At 36.2% G+C, this 23,211-nt stretch overlaps 1 protein-coding gene across 2 annotated transcripts in view; it reads left to right on the top strand.

Annotated features, from left to right (window-relative positions):
* LOC116570332 (COBW domain-containing protein 1) overlaps positions 1-23,211 on the top strand; it is a 56,046-nt gene that overhangs the window by 23,742 nt on the left and 9,093 nt on the right. For both annotated transcript variants that reach the window (XM_032307275.1, XM_032307276.1), the window contains 7 exons: positions 547-606; positions 2,165-2,202; positions 7,296-7,342; positions 9,513-9,599; positions 12,535-12,579; positions 18,511-18,567; positions 22,187-22,238. In XM_032307275.1, the coding sequence (XP_032163166.1) occupies positions 547-606; positions 2,165-2,202; positions 7,296-7,342; positions 9,513-9,599; positions 12,535-12,579; positions 18,511-18,567; positions 22,187-22,238 (386 nt within the window). The remainder of the gene's footprint in view (positions 1-546; positions 607-2,164; positions 2,203-7,295; positions 7,343-9,512; positions 9,600-12,534; positions 12,580-18,510; positions 18,568-22,186; positions 22,239-23,211) is intronic.

The raw sequence follows: 23,211 nt of genomic DNA, 5'->3' as shown, positions 1-23,211 counted from the left end.
TAATGCCATAGAGTATACAATTTTGCCTCTGGTCTTTTTTCTTCTCTAAAACTTACAAGTTTTTCTCTTTTTCGGTCAAGTGGCTTCCGAATTACCTATGTTGTGTTTTGCTTCCCTTTAGAGAGATAACTGATTATTTATGAACTGCATGATTATTAAATTAGGGACAGAAAACATAAAAATAATTCCCATGTGCACATATCCATAGTGCCCAAATTATTTGGTAGTATCTGTTGGCAGATTATTATGGCATCGGCAGAAGCTTGGTGTTGGGTTTGTATGTGATAAGAGCTAATCTGTTTTTCTTTTCCTTTCTTTCCTTTTTTTCAGAGTTGGGGGCAAAAAGGGAGAGGGGAAGAAATGAGTACAAATAGCAAAAGATTCTGTCATTGTAATTCCCATAAAGAAATTTGGAAAGCCATACATCATTTGTATATGTGTTTGCCTGCTAATTCTGTTAGGACATGTTAAAACAGCCTAGTTAGAATAGTGTTTCTCAGTTTGAGTAAATATTTTTGTTTGATGAATATTTTATATATTTTTCAGGTGCTGTAGCTTCTATGTTTTGGGTTGATGCTGAATTAGGGGTTGATATTTATCTTGATGGTAAGTTGAAAAGCAAATATTCTTTTGTTTTCAAGTAAAATGTTACGGTTAAATTTTTTGTTGTTGTTCACATTATAATTTTAATCTTCGCATTTTTACTCTTTTTAAATTTGTTTAGTTTGATAATGAAGTAAGATTCCAAAGCCCCAGACAGTGGTAGAACTAGATGTAAGGTCTCAGTGTCAGCTCCCAATTTAGTGCTTCCACTAAGGTTTTCCTTTTAAAATGCTATGTCAGTTTCTTATATCCTATGTTTGATTTATTCTACTTTATTTAAAATATGCAGTATGAGGATTCTATTTTTGCTTTCATTTTCCCTTGAAGATAAGAATTAAGCAAAGTCCCCACCCACCCCTTACTTCTTTGCTTTAACACTTTTGGGCAGTTTTATTCATAGACTTCATTTAAGATATAAGGAAACTTTCTGAATGAAGTAACTATGACCTGCCTACCCTTAACCTTTCTTTATACCAGGTCTTCCATAGACTCAAGAGTGAAATTTAAGACTGTGCCTAATCATTTGGCTCTAGTGTATGTAGTGTGTAGCTGGTTGAATTCCCTAGGCATCATCAGACTCATTCTGCTCTTACCATTTGAAAAAATTACTCGACGTACAAATTCAGAGGTTGCCAAACTAATTGACCGTTGGAAACTTAGGTACGTGTTATGGAAAATACTTGTGTGAGTTAGATTTGGTGCAAATTACTAGGAATAAGATATCTTAAGGTATCTCAGATTTATTAAGCAGTAAATTAAATGTTAAGAAAAGTCTTGATTTTGGGGCGCCTGGGTGACTCAGTGGGTTAAAGACTCTGTCTTCGGCTCAGGTCATGATACCAGGGTCCTGGGATCGAGCCCCACGTCGGGCTCTCTGCTTAGCAGGGAGCCTGCTTCCTCCTCTCTCTCTGCCTGCCTCTCTGCCTACTTGTGATCTCTCTCTCTGTCGAATAAATAAATAAAATCTTAAAAAAAAAAAAAAAGAAAGAGAAGTCTTGATTTTGATAATGTGAATATAAACTGGAAATAACCTGTCTTGGTGGTTTATCACATTCCAGTTTATATTATGGAATTTGTCTCATCATATTTTGGATTGTAAGCTTTTTTTTTTTTTAATGTTACAAATATTCTCTAACTTTTCCTTTTTTTTTTTTTTAATTTTTTATTTTTTATAAACATATATTTTTATCCCCAGGGATACAGGTCTGTGAATCACCAGGTTTACACACTTCACAGCACTCACCAAAGCACATACCCTCCCCAATGTCCATAATCCCACCCTGGATTGTAAACTTTTTTAAGGCCAAAGAAATCTTATTTTCTTATTTACTTCTTTGTTTATTCAATTAAAAAAGTATTTTATAGCCTCTCTAATGCTTTAAAATGGTGCTAGGCACTCAGTACACATTTGAAATGTATCTGCTTGTTCATGGAATTGAATTAAATATCAGCTTTGGCACAACAACAAAAAAATATTTACTGAGTAAAATTTGTGAACTTAAATAGGTTGTGATTTTCATTCTTAAACATAAAGGTGACTAAAAGATGTATTCTTTTGTAGGTATCATAACTGTTGTGGATTCAAAATATGGATTAAAAGTAAGTTGAAAGATTGCTGTGAGTTGCTAATAATTTGTTAAAAACTAGGTATCTGGGAATTGATTATTATTTTTTCTACATTTTTGTTTGAATATTTTAACAAAAAGTTTTAACTTCATCTGTTGCTCATATCATAAGCAATAGATGAAACTTCTGTGTCTTTTAATTATTGTTTTAAAATTAAATATTTATTTTTTATTACTCTGGCTTAATGTGATAGAAGTTGGAAGTGTAATATTTTGTAAAGATGATATTACAGCATAAAGTTTGGGTATGTGTAACTCCTTATTGGGACTCAGCCTCAATGTTGATGTATTTTTCCATTTGGTAGAAGCAATTGAGATTGATAAAGCATATGAGAACTTTTTTCTCGTGCTAAATTTCTATCAGACACAGACTGGAAACCACTGCATTAAAAAATAATTGCTTTACCTTATTTTGAAGAAATCAGGATTTATACATATGTGTATTGAGGATAAACTCTCCCTTAAAAGGCAGCCTCCTGTGAATGTTTTCGTAACTACCAAGTTCTTCAAATGCATTTAAATGAACTTAAATTCATAAAATGCACTTAGTAAGATTTTTAGAAACATGTTGCATAAAATAAAACAGTATTTTTCAACTTTCCAAGAGAAATATTACTAAAGGGAAAAGAGAATGAAATTATCCTTCATCTCCCCGACTCAATCTAGGGTGTGGATAGCCTTCTAAATAATCATTTGTCAGAAGTTTAAATTTAATATTTAAAAATACACATTCGGGGCACCTGGGTGGCTCAGTAGGGTTAAGCCTCTCCCTTTGGCTCAGATCATGATCTCAGGGTCCTGGGATCGAGCCCCACATCGGGCTCTCTGCTCAGTGGGAAGCCTGCTTCCCCCTCTCTCTCTGCCTGCCTCTCTGCCTGCTTGAGATCTCTCTCTGTCTCTGTCAAATAAATAAATAAATAAAATTAAAATACACTTCAGTTTTGTATTCTACTCCATCGTATATCTGAATTTGTTAATTTGAAAACGTTTTCCTACTGCTGCACCTGGCTGGTTCAGTTGGTAGAGCATGCGACTCTTGATCTCAGGGCTGTGAGTTCGAGCCTCATATCAGGTGTAGAGATTACTTAAGAAAATAAAATCTTAAAAGTGTTTTCCTTCCAAACCTTCAATAAAGTTATGCTCTCAGAATACAGCAGGCTTATTAAGTGGCTCCCAATATCCCTTCACTAGCCCTTTAGTTCCCTCAGGAATAGGGCACCTAATTTGACCTGTTTGGAAAATTATTTCTTTGTAGATTTTAAGTCCAAATTTATTAGTCATCTTAAGAATCAAAGAAAAGAAAGAAAGAAAAAAAGAATCAAAGCAAGATTCCCAGTATTATAGATTTAATCAGAAAAATTCTGACTTTTCTGAAATCATGATATTTCTAATAAAATATTCATGGAGGAATCCAAATAAATCAAGTTGTTAGTTCTGTATGTTTACTATAGGCATGTTTGAACTCCTCTCTTATATACATTTATTACCAAATTTGGGATACCCATGGGAGAGGTAGCAGTTAAGGTATTTTATTTGTTTTCTTGGTAGACTTAACATATCACACCCAGAGTTGAATAATTTTATGTGTTTATTTGGATGTGCAGAGGAGTTAAATAGAATCTATTATCGGTGTAATTGGGGCCAAATAAACAAAGCAACATTCTGAATAATGCAAACACAGTAAACGTTTAACCTCCTGCCACCTTGATAAAACCTCTTAAATTATTAAATCAATATACCTACACAAAACTGACATACTGTCAGGATAATGGAAACTTTAGATTTTCTAAGTCAGATGCCAGATAAATAACTTTTCCTTTATATGAAGGATTTGCCCACTTGTCCAATTCCTCTGGTTGCACAGCTTGACCCCGGTAGCTGCTTGTGATTCAGAGCATTCTGAGGCAGTGCGAGTAATGACACTTGGATGATGGGCAGCAATTTAAGGATGTCATGCTTCACAGAGCCAGCCCATCACAAGGAAAGCTGAGAAATGGTACCCTGTGGCCGGGCAGCCAAATTGAAACTGAAGTGGTAATTGATATCATGGGCTATCACTCTAATGGGATTGCCACCCATTGATCTGAAATATTCATTTTTTAATCACGGGCAAAGAATTGGACAACTTCAAATGACAGCTCTCTATTCTCAGGACTTGACACCCAGGCTACCAACATTGTTCTTTTCAGTTCTACAAACGTGACAGCATTGAATGCAATAGAATCAATGGATGAAGTTACACAGGAAAGGTCAAGTGAGAGGTTTCTCTCCAGCTCCTCTGTTACACTGCACTAGCTGTTGAAACAATTCAGTCAGAAAACAGTTGGGCTTGGAAAAGACTGGAAAAATAAATAGATTGACATTATGCAACAATCGTTTTCTAACAGCTGAAATAGCGTCAGATCTATAACCAGTCCTTGGAGAAGAGAGAGCTTCTGATGCTTTTTTTAAAATGTCGTCTGACATCTCTGACACTAGATTTCTTTCCATTTGGGTCAAAAACAGTGACCCAAATGGAAAGAAATGAAATAAGTCCAGCTTATTTCTGTTTCTGCAGGAGAGGGGTCTATAGTGGTGTTATTTCAGAGGGTTTCTTTCTTTCTTACGTGTGCTGAGTTGGAGGGTTGAACCTTGATTTTTGGGACGTGTTGTGTTCATTAGTACCAAAATCATTTTTGTCTTTTTTAATATATAAGCAAAAGCCATGGTCTCTCAGCAGAGATGAGGAATCCTTTGGGTATATGTATACATTCTCACACACACACACACACACACTCTAAAATTTTTGGAAAAAAAATTTGCAGATGTTTTCCTTCCTTGCTTGTACAGGTAGAACAGAATATCAAAATTCCCACTTTTTAATTTTATAAAGGGAAGTTGTCCAACTGAGTCATGAATATTGGAGAATGTCCCTTTGAATAACAGACACAGATTTTAGTCTTTTTGCAGAGTTTGGCTTGGGGAAATCAGAAGTTGCGTAAGGGAAGTAAATATCGGGCTAACACCCGGAGAAAATAAGTGCTAGTGTGCATTTATTATTTCTTTATGTTTGTATGGCCTTCAAAAATGTATAGAATGGGGATTTTGTCTCCTTTTGTATAATTATGTGTGATAATTATGTGCTTTATCCATAATAGAATTGTACACATTGGTCATTTTTATTTTGGGGATTTTAACGTGTTTTTTTTTGTATTTGGTACTTCTTGACAGCTTGAAGGTAGTAAAATGTTGGTTTTTCCCAGTTAGCTTTACATATAGATTTCTAATCTTCTGGAGAAGTAAATGTGTTAAAAACATGGGTAACTTCGTGAAACTACTATTAGTTCCATTTAGGTATGGAAATTCAAAAACAAAAAATCTAATTTTCCTGCCATGCCTTTTTTTATACACCACCAACTCACAGCCAGATAGCCCCAAATTCATATGTAAGTAAGGTTCCCAAAAGGTCAGTGATAAAATATTTTGAAAAATGTTTCAAATTTTCAAATCTGGAATATCCCGGGATATTTCAGAAATAGGTACCTTGCTAAAAATACATCTTTATTAAATAGATGAACTGCTGAATAGAAGGGGATTTGTTGCTGCACATTATATAGAATATTTCAAATAACAACATCCACTCATCTTTGTCAACAAATAGGAGTGTTAACTAGAATTCATTCAACAGATATTTGTTGAGCCTGGTGCCAGTTAACTATTTCCAGGATGGTAACAGCCTTATTCTCTACAGGACATAGTAATAGGATTTGCAGTGGCTACAGGCTAAGAATAATTAACAAAAATAGTAAACTCGTCTTTTGGCAAGGAACAGTTTTTGATTCAATACTGTAATAATAGTGGAATAATGAATGCAATTTTTAGGTAATCTCTATGAGTATACTCTTACATGATTGTTAACACTTATGTAACATCCGCATCCCAGATTGATTTTATGTGACATAAAAAGCTTTCATTCACAAGGTTTTAAAATTATGATCATTTTACTTATATTGAGTATGATTTCAGTTTTTGAAAAATACCCCTGTATAAAAAAAGAGTATCCTGTGATACTATTATGATACTATTGTGACAGTATTAGATTTAGTTTCTTCTTTTATAAAATGAGAATAGCCATTTCCTCTAATCCTTTGAAGGCTAAATGAGATAATGTATGTAAAATGATTTAAGAATTTGTGAAGTTTGATTTCAAATACAAAGAATATTAATATAATCAAATTGCCTCTGACCTCACAAGGCAGCTTTTTCTTGTGACAGGGAGCAAGTATTGAAGGTTAAAGTAACGAAGGTGGAATGTTTTGTAGGATGAACCTTATGGGCATTGATGCCTTTAGGGGTTTAAAGAGAATTATGGAAAAGTAATAACTGCTTCTAGGGAGCTGAAAGCTAGTTTGTGGGTCCCTGGGTCAGTGTCACATTTTTTTTGGAGCTGGCTTGACTCTGGAGAGGTCAGCGAGGTAAACAGTTACACTGAGGGGCCAGGTCAGTCAGGTGTGGGTTTCTCTAAATGATCAGCTGTTCTTAGGCTAGAATTGGGGCTGAGGCCTTCCCACAGCTTGTTTTGAGGGAGTAGGAGGGGCTCAGCACTGAATCTGTATTGTGTGTGATGCTGGGGCGCGAAGTGAGGTATGGGACTGGGATGGATGGAAGTGTATTAGATTTTAAGGAAGTTACCTCTTTTATATGTAAATAATAATATTTAGAACAAAAACAGTTTTGTGAAAAGGAAGAGGCCTATAATTTGAACTGTAATGCTCTTTGTTTTTATTGACATTATTTAAATCTGGAAGGTTTTCCTTTTAAGAAAAAGGAGATGTCAGGGGGACAGAATTTAAGTCCTGCCCCCTCTCCCAAAAATCTCCCACAGGTTCACTGTGGGAAAATAATTACAAATGGGGAATAAAATTATTTCATTAGAAAAATTAGCTCTGCATTTGTGTATTCAGTAATAGAATTTGTTGAAATCTATATTAGAAGCAAGAAAGGTGTGTCAAAAGTAAAATTCTTTGTGTTGACATTAGCATTTGTGTTTTCCCACAGTAACTTTTTTCAAACTTTGTTTTTGTTTAGCATTTAGAAGAAGAAAAACCAGATGGCCTTATCAATGAAGCTTCTAGGTATTCATATTCAAAGTATATATTGATTACTGGCTAATTGAAAAGAGAAAATTATTCTGAAAACCAAAGTGAGAAATACAGAAACAGAGTAAAGGAAAATTTGTTATCTTTTTTCCTGAAATTGAATTGCTGTTTATAATGGTCTGATAACTAAAAAAAATTGTTTTAAAGATTTTATTTATTTATTTGACAGAGAGATCACAAGCAGGCAGAGAGGCAGGCAGAGAGAGAGGGGGAAGCAGGCTCCCCACCGAGTAGAGAGGTCCATGCTGGCCTCGATCCCAGGACCCTGAGATCACAACCTGAGCCGAAGGCAGAGGCTTAACTCACTGAGCCACCCAGGTGCCCTGATAACTAAAATTTTATTTAAAACTTTTATATACAGCTTAAAATGAGTGTTGTTGGGCATAGCAGTTCTTTGAGAGGAGCTTGGGAATGGTGAACATTTAAAACTGTTTTTTTGTTCTTACATAGTTTCATTGGGATTCAAGAGGGTTATAAAGAAAAGAGTTGGTTCACTTACTACCTTCTTCAACAGTAATTCATTTGATTTACGTATTCACTGTTATTCAGAACGAAAGAGGAAGAAATATGAAAAAAGTTTTAATTGGTATTTAGAACATTTTTTTGTTTAGTACCTTCGTCCTAACTGGGTTGTCTTAAGACTTAGAAATATTTAAATCAGTTTGCCTACCCTAAGCATATTCTTCCTAACGGGGGAAGAAGGCTTTGGGACAATCCACTGTTGCTAAGTGCGCTGCTGAGGTTGGAGGGGGGTCTCCCTGAGATTTGCTAAGGATGACCCAGACAAATAATAGAAGGCAGGCAAGCACCTGGCTCCCTCTCATTCTGCGGTATGGTGCTCTGTGATGCTGTAATCCTGCCCGAATTCTGCAGTGCGTAGGTAGATATGATTCAGGTTAGACTGAACTTAAACACTTTTGTAATTTTCTTCCTTATTAAAGTATATTTATTATGAAAAATATAAATAAGCCAAATAGAAAATAGCAAAGTGTCATAAAAGCAACAATGAAGGTAGGGCACTTGGGTGGCTCGTTCAGTTAAGCGACTTGATTTGGCTTAGGTCATGTTCTGTGGGTGTGAGATCCAGCCCAGAGTCAGGCTTTGTGCTCAGCCGGAGTCTGCCTCTCTCTCTCTCACCCTGTCTCTCTGCCCCTTCCTCCCACTTCTTTTCTCTCTCTCAAATAAATACATCTTTAAAAAGCAATAAATAAAGTTAAATATAGAAGGGCTGCAATTTAAAGATAGTAACTGTTTATATTTGATGATGTCCACATTAAATCTTTATTCATAGAAAACTTACTTAAACAGAAATGAGATTATGATGCAATGTACATACTGTTGAAACTTGCTTTTTCAGTAAATCAAAGTTAACTTATTTTTAAGAATTTGCCTATCTCCTTTGAAATAAATGGCTTTATCTTCAGATAGCATAAAACTAGAATTAGGAATAAATAGCCTAGGGATTAGAATTTCTTGAAGAATTGAGGAAAATTTAAAGAATCCTCAGCTCTGCTACTCCTGTTATCAGAAAATAGAACTTCTATTTATAGTAAGCTATTTTGTTATCTAGCATTCTATCAGTGGGACAGAATGGCATTCTTTAACTTGAATGTCTTTGTTTCAGTTTTACAGATACATGTACACAGATAAATTTCTAGTGATGATTAAGAAGATATTTGTTAACGATCCTGATGTATCTTCTGTAGTTTTAAAAAACATTGTTTAGTATTAGTGTTAATTTGTTTTATTTCTCTGAAAATTCCGTGTGATAACATGGAATATTTTAGTCAGTAGACTGTCCATATTTTTACCATACTGAATATCTGAATTATATGCATTTCATTACAAAGAAATTATGAGTTGAAAATGATTTTTGATTGTAAACTTTTGGGGTTTGTCTTTTCAGTTTCAGAGTAGCAAGTGAGACCACTTAGTAAATATTTTTTGAATGAATATATGTGAAAACTGAATTTATATAGTGATAGATGGAATTTATTCCTACTATTTGAAGAATGATAAATAGGAGTAAAAACAATTACCATATAGAATACTATATAGTCCTTAATGCTATTTGATCTGAAGATGTTTCTATTTTTAATTTCTTAACATTTCTCTTTTGACATCTGTTCTTTGTTTTCTAATTTAGACAAGTTGCTTTGGCAGATATCATCATCATTAATAAAACAGACTTGGTTTCAGAAGAGGATTTAAGCAAATTAAGAACAGCTATTAGGTATGAAGCTTTATGTGTTAACTACCTACAAATCCAAACTGCACCATACAAAATATTTTTCCAATGTTACCCTATAGAAACTTGAGTTTCAAGGTTGACGTGCTTCAAATACCGTTCTGGAATCACTTATTGTTGATGCCTAATTGACTCTTATGTAAATAGTAATATATAAAATCATTCCCCATTTCTTACAGAATATAGTTAGAATTCATAGACTGATAGTCATGGTTTTCTGACTCCATCCTCTTTTTCCTGTCCTCTCTTTGACTCTTTCCCTATAAGGAAGTTCTCCAGCTTAACTAAGGACGACTTACTTTCCCAAGGATGTGTCTTGCCATCTCCTTTCTTTACTCTTACATGTTCTCACTCTCACTCTGCAGTCCTTGAATTCCTTCATTGTCTCTGTTTTCTTTGCCCTTTTTTTTTTTTTTTAAACAATTTTATCCATTCTGTAGAGTCCTCCGAGCATCTTCTTTTCCCTTTTGGGCCCCTGTGAAATCTGTCTTGAAGGTGGTCTCCTTTCCCTGAACCCTCACTGACCTGTCTTCCTTGACTGTCAACTAAATGTGTCTGTTTTCCAGCTTGCTTTAATGTCTTCAGAGTCCATGGCCAAGGTTGGTCAACATAGGACAATATGAATGGTGGTCAAATCTATGCTAAATGACCCAACAGTCATTTGGACTTTTCAAACGAGATAAGAGTTCAGAGACTTTGAATTATCTTTTAAGACCTAAATTAAGAAATGCCATCTACAAAGAGACATTCAATAGCTTTTATTATTAGTCATCTTTAATGGATGTAATCTGCTGACATCGCATTTTGATTCTGTCAGTACCAGGTTACATAGTATGTTATAAATTGAATCAGTAAAGGTAAGGCTCATGAGGAGATTGACTGCAGTGATTAATGATTAAAGAAGAAAGAAATTCCTATTTTTCTGCATATTTTGTTTTATTTTAATGTTAATATCCTTTGAGTCTTTACTATAGAAAACTAATACTGTCTGCATGTGGAGGGCAGGTAGTGCTGCATAGTGTTTAAGATGATGGACTTTGGAATGTGGTTGGGTTTTACTCCTTGGTCTGTTTCTTGGTGTGCTCTTTTAAATTCTCCTCTCTAAAATAGGAAATAATGACTACTTCATTAAGTTCGGTAAAAGCGTTCATGACAGTGTTGGTAAACTTAGCACTGTACCCGACACAATAGCAAGTGCTCTGTTAGCTCCTGTTATTGTTAGAGTGTTGATTTTGTTTCCTGGTTTACATAGTAATTTCAAGCTACAGTGTATAAAAGAAATAGAAAAATGGTTGATATTTTTGAAAAGTCTAGAAAGATGAAAGCAGTGAATGGAGATTAGTTCTTTTACCCCTTTTGACACTGGTCTCCTAAATTTTGTTTCTCTTTTCAAAATCCTCTACATCATTGTGATTTCTGGAAAGGAAAACATAAATCCATGTAGCAAACATTTTTGTCACAAAAGGAAGGATTGTTGCTACAGTGCTTTCTGTCCGCCTGCTGACTGTTTAAGCTGGGTCTCTAACATTAGCACTGTTGACTGGTAGCCACTCGTTGCCGGCCTGCTCTGTATAGCAGTACCAGGAAAGAATTTGGACACAGTGCTTCGATAAATTATAAACCCTTTGGGTATTGACCCTCCATTTTACATCAGACTTGAAAGTGAACATATCTGAGAGGAAGTGGCCATCAGGTTATACAGTACATTCAGTAGAAAAGATTAAGAACCATGTGGAGTGGTAGAGAGACTTGACTTAGAATCATCGTAGATGGGAAGCCTTACCCATGAGAATAAGCTTGAAAAAAGGCACATATATTAAGCAAGTAATGCTAAAGGCAATGGAATTGTTGGTCTAAAGAGAAATAGATGAGGTGTATAGTATGTTGAAAAGAATTTAATAAGTATTTTGGTGCCATACAGAAGAAGTGCTCTTTCCTTATCTTAGTAGTATCAGAAAGGGAAGGATGGGCAGACTGGGTATGGATTCTAGTTAAAGAACAAAGACGTTATTCTGTGGAAAAACCTGAATGCCTGACTTACTGTGAAAACTGAGGACAGGCTGGGGTCAAAACCACTTAACTAGGTTTTTATTTCTAGCCTGTGTATAGCCATTTCCACAATGTGTGCTTGTGGATAATTGAGTTTCAGTAAAGATAAGTCTTGATTTATCTTCTCATTTTGAGAACATTAGAATTACTGGATGTTTATGAATCATTTTTTCTTTTTTTTTTTAAAGATTTTATTTATTTCACAGACAGAGATTACAAGTCAGACAGAGATCACAAATAGGCAGAGAGGCAGGCAGAGAGAGAGAAGCAGGCTCCCTGCTGAGCAGAGAGACTCATGCGGGGCTCGATCCCAGAACCCTGGGATCATGACCTGAGCTGAAGGCAGAGGCTTTAACCCACTGAGCCACCCAGGCACCCTGAATCATTTTTTCTAAAGTGAAGGTCTCTTTATAATTCACAAAGTAGCCCCTAGTTTGTCAGTTATGCAGTAGATTTTTGCCTGTCATGTTTTAATACTGAAATGGAATATACCTGATCTATGATTAGATAAAAAATGATAAGCTATAAAAAAATGTAAGTTTTGGGGCACCTGGGTGGCTCAGTGGGTTAAAGCCTCTGCCTTCAGCTCAGGTCATGATCCCAGGTCCTGGGATCAAGCCCCGCCATCGGGCTCTCTGCTCAGCAGGGAGCCTGCCACCACCCCCTGCTGCCTGCCTCTCTGCCTACTTGTGATCTCTATTAAATAAGTAAATAAAATCTTAAAAAAAATGTAAGTTTTGTTTTTCTGGTTTTTTTCCTCTGGATGTATTTGTATATGCTTATTTTCTATTTTAGAAATAATATGCTTTTTGATCTTTAAAAAGTTTAACATTTACCTTTTTACCCTTCTCCATTTTTATGTTTATTTCAGATCAATAAACGGACTGGGAAAAATTTTAGAAACACAAAGATCAAGGTACTTTAAAAATCCATTCCCAATATCGACAGTAAATAAGTTTAGTTAATAATTATTAAGTATTAATAATTAATATTAATCGATAAATAAGTTTGATTCTGTTATAAGAAAGATTAAAAAAATAGATACATGTGCCTTTTTAAAAAATGGGGCCCCAAAATGTTTTGAATGTTCTTTATAAATTAGTTTGTCATATTTGATTAGTATGTTTGCTTCTTATTGCTAAGACTAAGAGCCATGGTAAGACTGGCTAACTGTGCTTTTGTTTCATGAGGAAAAAAAACATGGGACTTTTCATCCACTCATAAAAGTAACTAGTATAGAAATCTGTAAGAGTATATTATATTACTAAGAATCTCTGGGGCGCCTGGGTGGCTCAGTCGTTAAGCGTCTGTCTTCAGCTCAGGTCATCATCACGAGTGCTGGGATCGAGCCCCACATCGGGCTCCCTGCTCAGCGGGAAACCTGCTTCTCCCTCTCAAACTCCCTCTGCTTGTGTTCCCTCTCTGGCTGTCTCTCTCTGTCAAATAAATAAATATATATTATATATTATATATATATATATATCTAGGAAGCTCAGCTTGAGGTACTTAAATTGCATTCTAATATTTTTTAAAAACTTCTTAGTTTTTTGTATAGCTGCAAAAATAATCTGTCATGTAAAAATAGATGGAACCTTTATCTTTAAGTTCCTAACACATTCTTTTTTACATTTTTATTTCCGTTTCCTATAGGTTCTTCTGTCTTTTTATTCTGTTCATACAAATGTGCATTAGTTTATAAAATAGATACAGTCTTGAAACATCTGTGAAATGTATTTGTTTGGATTGAATTCGGTTTTCCAGTGAATGCTATTATGATTTCAGAAAATTTCTTACAGGGCTATGTCATTAAGCTCATTTTTTAGCAGGAATGGTTGAGCAGCTGATAGGCCCAGTAGCATGCAGCCAGCAGCTCTGGGGCTCACAGCTGGCAGTCTAGCGCCAACCCAGTCCTTAATTCAAAGATTCTTTCCTTGGAAGTGCAGCAGAGGTCTTAGCTGAGAGGCTTGTCTGCTATGGCAGAGATTAGAGGTGCTGACAGACTACCCTCAGCATTAGGCATGACGGAGGCAGCTGCTTGTGTGCGTGTGAAGAGCCGGGGAATGAATTTGGTGTGCGTTCTCGGAAGCCACTCATCTGTTAGCAGCGGTGGCAGAAGAATGCCCTTAGTGTAAGTCTTCTCCAGGCACACACCAAATGTGCTCCCTGCATTTCAGATTCCAGTGTAGAAAATCTCTCATCATCTAACCCGTACTAGAGCCATTCCTCAGTTATCTGTCTTCTTTCTATTGCATTTTTACCATTTTCTTTTTCCTTAAATTTTCTCTTCATTACAAAGTGACACACAGACGACCACATAAAGCTGAAAAAAGTTTTTTAAAAACCATATCCATAAATAGCTGTGGTTCTAGTGTAGTAGCATTTATTTGGTTCACATTCACAAATATCTCAGGTTTTTTTTTTTATTAATTAATTTATTTTCAGCATAACAGTATTCATTATTTTTGCACCACACCCAGTGCTCCATGCAATCCATGCCCTCTATAATACCCACCACCTGGTACCCCCAACCTCCCCCCACCACCCCGCCACTTCAAAACCCTCAGATTGTTTTTCAGAGTCCATAGTCTCTCATGATTCACCTCCCCTTCCAATTTCCCCCAACTCCCTTCTCCTCTCTAACATTCCTTGTCCTCCATGATAACAAATATCTCAGTTTTTACAGGCCCCTGGATTTACCTTGCTTAATATTTTTTCTGTTTGTTTTCATTTTAGACCTTTATGCCCTGCATAAAGGTTTTATCTTGAAAAGATTATTATGAAACAATTTGATGTTTATATGACATTTCTAATAGTTGTTCTGTTATGTTATAGAACAGTAAACATGCAGTTATATATATAATATATATATCATATAATATATATAATATAGTTACTTCAAGTGGGTGAATGAGCAAATGAATAAAATCTCCTTTTTTCCTTTTTTTTTTTTCTCTTTCTTCAGTGTCTTGTGTTTGACATTCTATCTGAGAATGTAGGGAATTTCTGAAATAGTACTTCCTTGCCGTGAGGACTGAAGTTGGATTAGGATCTTTTTCAGTGAAGATCAGACCTCCATGGTAGAATTCTTACAATGGTCACGAATCTTACATTAAATATTTTCCCCAATTCCTTGAGGCACAGCAATTTGAGCTTTCCAGTTTAGAAAGGAAAGATCTGGTTTTTAACAAAATGGTTGAAATAATGGATGGAGGTTTTGTCCTACTGTGTTTGTTTTTTTGTTTTAAATTTTAATGCCTCAAGCATTTTATGGCTGACAAACGCTGATAGTAGTAAAACTGACAATAATAAGACTGCTGTAAACTTACGTAGAAAAGGCTTACCTTGAATATTTAAGTTGAGGAATAAGAATCAGGTGTGGCATTGTCTTACTAATAGTAAGACTTAAGTTGACTTTGAGACAAATGGAAGTTCTAATGGGCCATATAGACTTCAGAAGTAGGGGTGGGAGATCAGAAGAAGAGCCATTCTTATCTCTCCCTGACTCCTTTTTAATCTTAGAGATTTCAGAGGATGGAACAGGAAAACCAAAATCCAGTTGTTCAGTAATAAGTTAGTCGGTTCAACAAACTGTTGGGCATTCTATTAGCTACCAGACATTTCTTGGCTTGCTGAGGATTTAAGCAATGGATAAGGCAAAAACTCTGCCTTTGTGGTAGGTGATGAGTCATTTGGGGGAGCCAGAACTAAACAAACAAAACCCAATGTATTAACTGTTACTAATATAATAGGAGTATTATTTGTGTTGGGTCCCATAAGAACAGGGATATAGAGGAACAACTGCTCAGCTCTTCTTGATGAAGATTCAGGAAATTTTGACTGAGAAGGTGACTACTGACCTCTTAAAGAATGAATAGGATTTTTCCAGATAAGCAAGAGTAGCAGTGGCTTTTTAGGCATAGGAAGATTTGTACTCCAGGGACCTGTAAGTATTTTAGAACAGCTAGAGTACATGGTGTGTGGCAGAGAGAAAAAGAGGTGTGACTGAGGAGATGGAGAACTTTCCTCAAAGGATAACTTTCCACAAAGGATCTTGACTGCCATGACATATACTTTGGATTTTTTTCTGTGGGCAACGAGGAGTCAGTGAAAGGTTTTAAAAGCAGTATGAGTCCTGGGAGAAGGAATGAATATGGTGCAGTTCTCCATGGAAGGAAATACCAGAAGGAGGAACAATTTCCGGGTGAGGTAGTGGTAGCAGGGGTTTGGTAAAAGGTGTTTTGTTGAGTTTTGGAGATACTGAGTTTGAGGTACGACTGGGGAAGGCCTTCAGAAATCTGGTTCTGAAGTTCAGGAGTTAGCTATTGGATGGATTTGATGGTTCGTAGATCTGGGATTGGCGGGTGGCCCCTGTTTAGGAGACTTACTGAACTTTGGAAAAGTAACTAGCAGCCACTAACCCTGGGGTAGCAGCTAAACTCTGCTCCCCACTATGTAAAAACTGATGGAGGTAGTCTTTTAATTTTTTTATTTTTTGTATTACTGTTTTGGAAATATTTGATGTTGTTATTTTTAAAGGAGGACACTTAATATATTTTATGCCATTGAAATTAGTTTTCTAATTGGATGAGTGAAGGAATTTATTTTCCGTGGTGGTACTAGATTTGGTCAGGTCCATGTTAACTCTAATCTGGAACCTTAAACTTTTCCTCTTTAATTCTCCATTGAGAATCTGGTGAGATGTAGTGAGAGGCTAGTGTTACTTTAGTCTCTGTAGATTTTTTTTTCCCCCTTCCCTTTCAACACCGCTGTAGCGTCCTCCAGCCCCCAATGGTTCCTGCAGCGGAGAGCCCCAGTCTGGGTAGGAGACTCCCCAGAGCTCCCCTAGCCCTATTCCAGTCCCCTCCCCACATGTACAGAAAAGAGAGGCATGCACCTGGCACCTCCAGCATCCCCAGCTCTGCCACAGGAGCAAGGGCAGTGGCTGGGTTGTGGCAGCCTCCATGAGGACTCTATTCTCTATAGATTTTAACCTCTGCAGATTTAGTGTTGATACTGTGTGTTTTGGAAATATCAAAAGATTCTGGGTATCAAGCAGAATTATTTCTAAATGTGTGATGTGGATTCTTAAGAACACTGTCAGAGTGAAACTATTTATTTTAAAAGCTTGTGTTTCAAAACTGACTTCTGGTATTCATACAGTTGGCCTGAATTTGATATTCAGACGATTGTCAGGTGTAGTTTTAAAACTAGCTATTTCCTAAGGTAAAGACGATAAACTTGTGGGGCACCTGGGTGGCTCAGTGAGTTAAGCCTCTGCCTTTGGCTCAGATCATGATCTCAGGATCCTGGGATCGAGCCCTTTGTCGGTCTCTTTGCTTAGCGGGGAGCCTGTTTCCCCTCTCTTTCTGCCTGCCTTTCTGCCTACTTGTGATCTCTCTGTCAAATAAATAAATAAAATCTTTTAAAAAAAAAGATGATAAACTTGAGGGAGAAGTTTATTCATCTGTCACATATCAGTACAAATATTTACTCTATTGTCATGGTGAAGATGGAAATATGTTTAATATTAAGGGTTTGATCTCTTATGTTAAGTTGTTATTTTAAAATTTTCTTTATGGAATATTTACCTCTTTGATGATTTTCCTGATTCTTTTCATCTAGGATGTCCAGAATGTGAAGTGTTGATATAGTTTATTAACATATAACTTTGGAGTCTTACTCTTTTCGTAAGATAAGAATTTGTCTGCCTTGTGCCAGGATAAGTACTCCTAATCAAACAGTATTGTTGCCACAGGCACGAATATTTGGCTGACTGTTGGGAATCAACAAAGCAGCCAGAGCCGGTCACTCCTAAGTTAGAAGAGGTGGTTTGGCTTACACATTGGCGTGTTTTTAAAAATCTTGAATTTGACTAAGTTTTGTTTTCCTTTTAAAAGAACTTACATGTTTGGCAAATTCCTGGAGTCTGATTTTGAAATTCATACTGTTGTGATTTTCTTGAAACTTTCCTTCATCGTAGCTTTGATTATAGAGAAATCACTGTCTTCTACTCTTTTACAAGCTCATGTAAGAATTGGAACTCACTAGTCTTTATGTATTTCAACCAAAACGAATGCTCTTTGATGTGATATTCTCTTTTTATTTCAATCACTGCTTTCCTAATAAGCCACAATTACCTCTAAATAATTCCCATGGAAATAATGTTTATTCACATAGCACTAACTGGGATGTTTCAGTCAATGCAGTCCTGATCTGAAGGAAATAAACCACATTCTTTGACTGTAGATTAGTGTCCTAGAGTGAACATTTATACCTTAGTTGTTTGACTCCTCATATTCTTAAAATATTACCTGTTATATCATGGTGGGGGTGGGGGGAAGTGAAGTAAAAGAAATCCAGACCTTCTGAAGGTAAGGTACTGTACTGTGCTAGTCTCTTTGCTTCTCTTCTTGCATTTCATCTTTTGAGTAATAAACTGCTGCTTTGTAAGGTTCTAGTTCTATAACTGATGTGTTTTTTGTTTTTGTTTTTTTGGCTGTAAAAATGTATTTGAAGTCAAGCTCATAAATATCCAGAATTAAAAAACAATTGAAGGTATAAATAAAAATATATGTAGTTTATTGAAGCAATAATCAAGTAATTTTCTGCCTTGAATTTATACTATTCACCGTTTTTTGAATTTTATGAAGAAAATTATTTAAAAGATTTACAACAAGCTTTTTGTTCTTTGCTTGTCATTTTTATGTGTTTCCCAAATGGTATGATATGTTGATTAAACTTTACGTCTACATTTTTGGCAAAAGATTCATAGAGATTTTTTTTCCTTGATTAATTGAATATATTTCACAGAATTGCCCACTGTTTACACTGGATTTCTTCCTTTTAGAGTTGATCTTTCTAATGTATTAGATCTTCATGCCTTTGACAGTCTTTCTGGAATAAGGTATGTATTCTGTATTTTGTTCACTTTTTTTGTAATGTACTTTTTATTCCATGATTGTAGAAGTTACAGGAATGAGTTATACATATGTGCACTTGTTTTAAGTTTCTGATCATTTCCATGGTTTACAAGATAATTCCTAATGTTTAGATTCTTAAAATGTTATTAATTTGTTGTTTGGAAATCACAGTACATTTTCCTAAAGAAATTTTAGTATAAAAGGTAGTTAACTTTAAGGATCCATTTTTAATATTTCTATACCAACCACTGTGCATAATACTTTCTATGAGAAAAATGGATGAAATACAAAAAAAATTTTACCTTGACATATTCCTACACACTTCTCCTTTCTCTTAAGTGATGGATCATGTTCCTGTTTCTTTCCCTAGGGAATCTTTTTTTTTTTTTTTTTAAAGATTTTATTTATTTATCTGACAGAGAGAGAGATCACAAGTAGGCAGAGAGACAGGCAGAGAGAGAGGAGGAAGCAGGCTTTCCGTTGAGCAGAGAGCCCAATTTGGGGCTCAATCCCAGGACCCTGGGATCATGACCTGAGCGGAAGGCAGAGGCTTAACCCACTGAGCCACCCAGGTGCCCCTGGAGGTAATCTTTTGATAAGGGAAAGGAACATATCTTTCTTCCCTGGACATCAGTATCTTTTTTTTTTCTTTTAAATAATCTTAATCGTTTATAAATGTATAGTTCAGTAGTGTTAAGTATATTCACATTGTTGTGTAATAGATTTTACAGGACTTTCTCATCTTGCAGAACTGAAACTCTGTTGAATGACAGCTTGCCATGGTCCCCTCCCCACAGCGTCTGGCAACCACCATTTTGTTATCTGTTCTTAAGAATTTGCCTACTATATGGGCACCTGGGTGGCTCAGTCACTTAAGCGTCTGCCTTTAGCTCAGGTCATGATCTCTGTGTTCTAGGATCAAATCCCGCATCTGGCTCCCCACTCAGTGGGGCGTCTGCTTCTCCCTCTCCCTCTCCCTCTGCCTGTCCCCACCATTTGTGCTCATGCTCTCTCTCTCTCTCTCTCTCTCTCAAATAAGACAAATCTTTAAAAAAAAATAAAATAATTTGACTACTTTAGATTCCTTATACCAGTGGAAACATATGGCATTTGTCTTACTGTAACTGGCTTATTCACTTAGTCCTCAAGGTTCATCCATGTTGTAGCATGTGACAGTTCTTTCCTTTTCATGCTAAATACTACCCCATCATATGCCTGTGTTACATTGTGTTTATCCAGTCATCCAGTGATGGGCATTTGGCTTGATTCCACTTCTTGGCTGTTGTGAACAATGCTGCTATGACATGGGTGTGCAAATGTCTCTTCACAACTCCTGCTTTCACTTCCTTGTAATATTTTGAGGCACATTATACTGTTTTCCACAGCAGCTGCGCCATTTCAACTTCCACCAGCACTGTACAGGGTTTGCTTTCTCCATGGACTTGCCAACACTCGCTATTTCCAGTTGGTTTTTGGTAGTAGCCGTGCTCATGGGTGTGAGGTGGCAGCACCCTGTGGTTGTGCTCTGCATTTCCCTCACGGTTAGAGATCGTGACCATCTTCTCATGTACTTAGTGGCCATTTGTCGATGATCTTTGGAGAGATGTCTATTCAAATACTTGGTCCATTTTTTAACCCCATGGTTTGTTGCTGTTGTTTATGGCTGAGCTGGAGGAGCTTTTTATGTATTCTAGGTGTTACCCCCTCATCAGATATGTGATTTGGAAATATTTTCTCCCATTTCCTCCGAAGTAGTTGAGTCACATGAGCTCTGTGTGAGAGGTACCCGCCCACTGCCCAGAGGAAGGGAGCATCCTTTCTCTGCAGACTAAGGCGCACACAGAGGAATCTGAAGAAACCGGCCTGAGTATCACCCAGTTACTGCACTTGCTTTGTACTTTGTCCCATTTTATCTTTCCACAACCTTCCACTCTACAGCATAAAAACGCTCAGGTTTAACCATTTTTTTGGTTCTTCATTTCTTTATGAAGGCTTCTGTGTTACATAAAACTTAACATTAATGGGGTGTCTGACTGGCTTAGTTGCTTAAGCATCTAACTCTTGGTTTCTGCTCAGGTCATGATCTCAGGGTCCTGAGATCAAGCCCTATGTTAGGCTCTGCGCTTTGTAGAGAATTTGCTTGGGATTCTTTCTCCCTCTCCCTCTTCCCCTTCCCTGCTGCACACTCTTTCTTTCTTTCTCTGTAATAAATTTGTACCATTTTCTCCTGCTAATCTCTGTTTGTCAATCTAATTTTCACACCCAGCCAGATACCTTAGAGGGTTGAGGAAAACCTTTTCCTTCCTTGTGGAGGTTGTTGGCAGTTATTTTGAACAACATTAAATATTGAACCTAAGGAAAGAATGTGTGATTTTTCAAACATTTTCTAAGGTAATCTCACTCCACACTTGCTTAAGAACAGTGATAATGCATTAGTGACACTTAAAGAATTAACTATTTAATGTGAGCCCATTCTGTGACTTAAGCCTGTGCATAACTTTCATTGTGCTCAGTTGCCACAATGGAGAACCCTTTCCTGAGCAACCAGCTGGGAAGGATTTAATTTGACACTTTCTCTACCAGGACCCCCTCCCGTGAGGCTCATTTCCCTCCAGCAGTTCCTACAATACTTTTCTCTTTTCTAAACTCCCTGTTACTAATTTACCCCTCACTGTTGTGCAAAGCAAAACATCTGCAAGGTTTTAAGTCTTTTTCCTCCTCCCAGCCTACCCCCATCAGTGTCCAAGTATATGCTACAGTTGTTAAGGTTGTAACTGGTTGTGCCATATTGATCTTCTTACTCTTTTTCATATGAGAACAATACATTTTTAAGATTCTGTCATTGGCAAGTAACTATATAGTTACTCTCTCAGTCATTGGCAACTAACTATATAGAAGGCGTATATTTATGGATGTTACTTATTTCTTAATAAGTAGATACGTTTAAGGGAAAACACTGATAAAGGAAAAAAATAGACCCTTCTGACTTTGTTTAGGTACTAGCCTTGTTTTGACATTAGGAAGCCTAGGACGAGTTGAAATTTGGAGCAGGAGTAAAATGCTCCTGTGTCTTTTTCTAGGCTGGTAATAGATCTGTTGGAATTAAAAAGAAATCTGCTGATATATTTAACCACACAGACTAGTGTCACTAAAGATTAATTTTTTTCTATATTGTGTGTATATGTATGCATGTGAATGTGTGTACATTTTTTTTATTGAAGTGTAACATACAGTGTTTTATTATTTTCAGGTGTATAGCATATTGAGTTGAGAATTCTTTTTCTTAACTCAGTGCTCGCCTTGATAAGTGTGGTCACCATGAATCACTGTACAATGTTACTACAGTATTAGTGACTACATTCTCTGTGCTGTACTTTTCATCTTTGACTTACTTATTTTGTAACTGGATGTTTCTAGTTAGAAAAAAATCTTTAAACATTTTGCTAGCTTTTCTCTATTAGAATGTGTAAATAGTATGTAAAACTGGAACCATGTAATAGAGTGAATTGTAGAAACTCCCTTCTTAGCTCTGCATCTCTAAGTAACATATAAGGGTAAATTGAAAGTATATTAATCTTTTAATTTATAATCAGTTTTTTTTAGTTTGCAGAAAAAATTTCAGCATGTGCCAACAACACAGCCTCACCTTGATCAGGTAAAACTCTCTTTAAAAAAAATTTTTAAGCATTAAAAAAAAAATAAATTGTTTCTGTTAGGACTGTTTTATTTGAGTCTTGCTTTAAAAAAAAGTATTTTTGAAGTTTGTTGATAATTTTCAGAATTTGGATGCTTTTGAGGTAATATCATCTAGCTTCTTAATACATATTAGGAATTCATTAAACCAGAGTTATTTAGAATCTCAAGAAATCATGCTTTCTAGCTTCTCTATTCAACAGGTCACTCAGCGTATTTTGATCAGTTCTTCTTATGGGAATCACTCCTTAAAAGCAGCCTGGGGTTCTATAAGCAGCCTATTTTAGCTATGTTGAACCAACAGATTAATGGGAAGTCTGGTAAAAACCTATGGCTTATTTAAATGAAAATTGACTTGGAGTTTCACCTGGAGATAGCACTGTAAATTTGAACTCCCTAAGTTGTCCTTCATTTAGGTGGTCTAAAGCTCTTAATATTTAGGTACCTTAAATTAAAATTTAGGTGGTCTAAAGCTCTTTCTGGTAATTTCTTTGTTCCACTGAAACACAAAGGGGGCATGTGAGTGAGCCGTATACCGTCTTCCCTCCTCTGTCTAGAAACTGGCACTCACTCTTTGAAGCATTACTGGTTGTGATGGGGCTACTTGTTCGTCTATCTTCATTTTGCCTCATATTTATGGGGACCCATATTACTGTGTTCCTGGCACTTTTCCTCTGGGAAGCTTAATAAAATATTCATCTTTGCATGTCTTTAAAATGAGTGAGTAAGGGGCACCTGGGTGGCTCAGTCGGTTAAGTGGCTGCCTTCGGCTCAGGTCATGATCCCAGGGTCCTGGGATCGAGCCCCACATCGGGCTCCCTGCTCTGCCTGCTTATGCTATCTGTCTGTCAAATAAATAAATAAAATCTTTAAAAATAAAATAAAATAAAATAAAATAAAATAAAATAAAATGAGTGAGTGAGAGAAATACAGTT

This window comes from Mustela erminea, chromosome 12 (genome assembly GCF_009829155.1).
Source record: "Mustela erminea isolate mMusErm1 chromosome 12, mMusErm1.Pri, whole genome shotgun sequence".
Classification (NCBI taxonomy): domain Eukaryota; kingdom Metazoa; phylum Chordata; class Mammalia; order Carnivora; family Mustelidae; genus Mustela; species Mustela erminea.
This window is presented reverse-complemented; position numbering and strand designations above follow the sequence as displayed.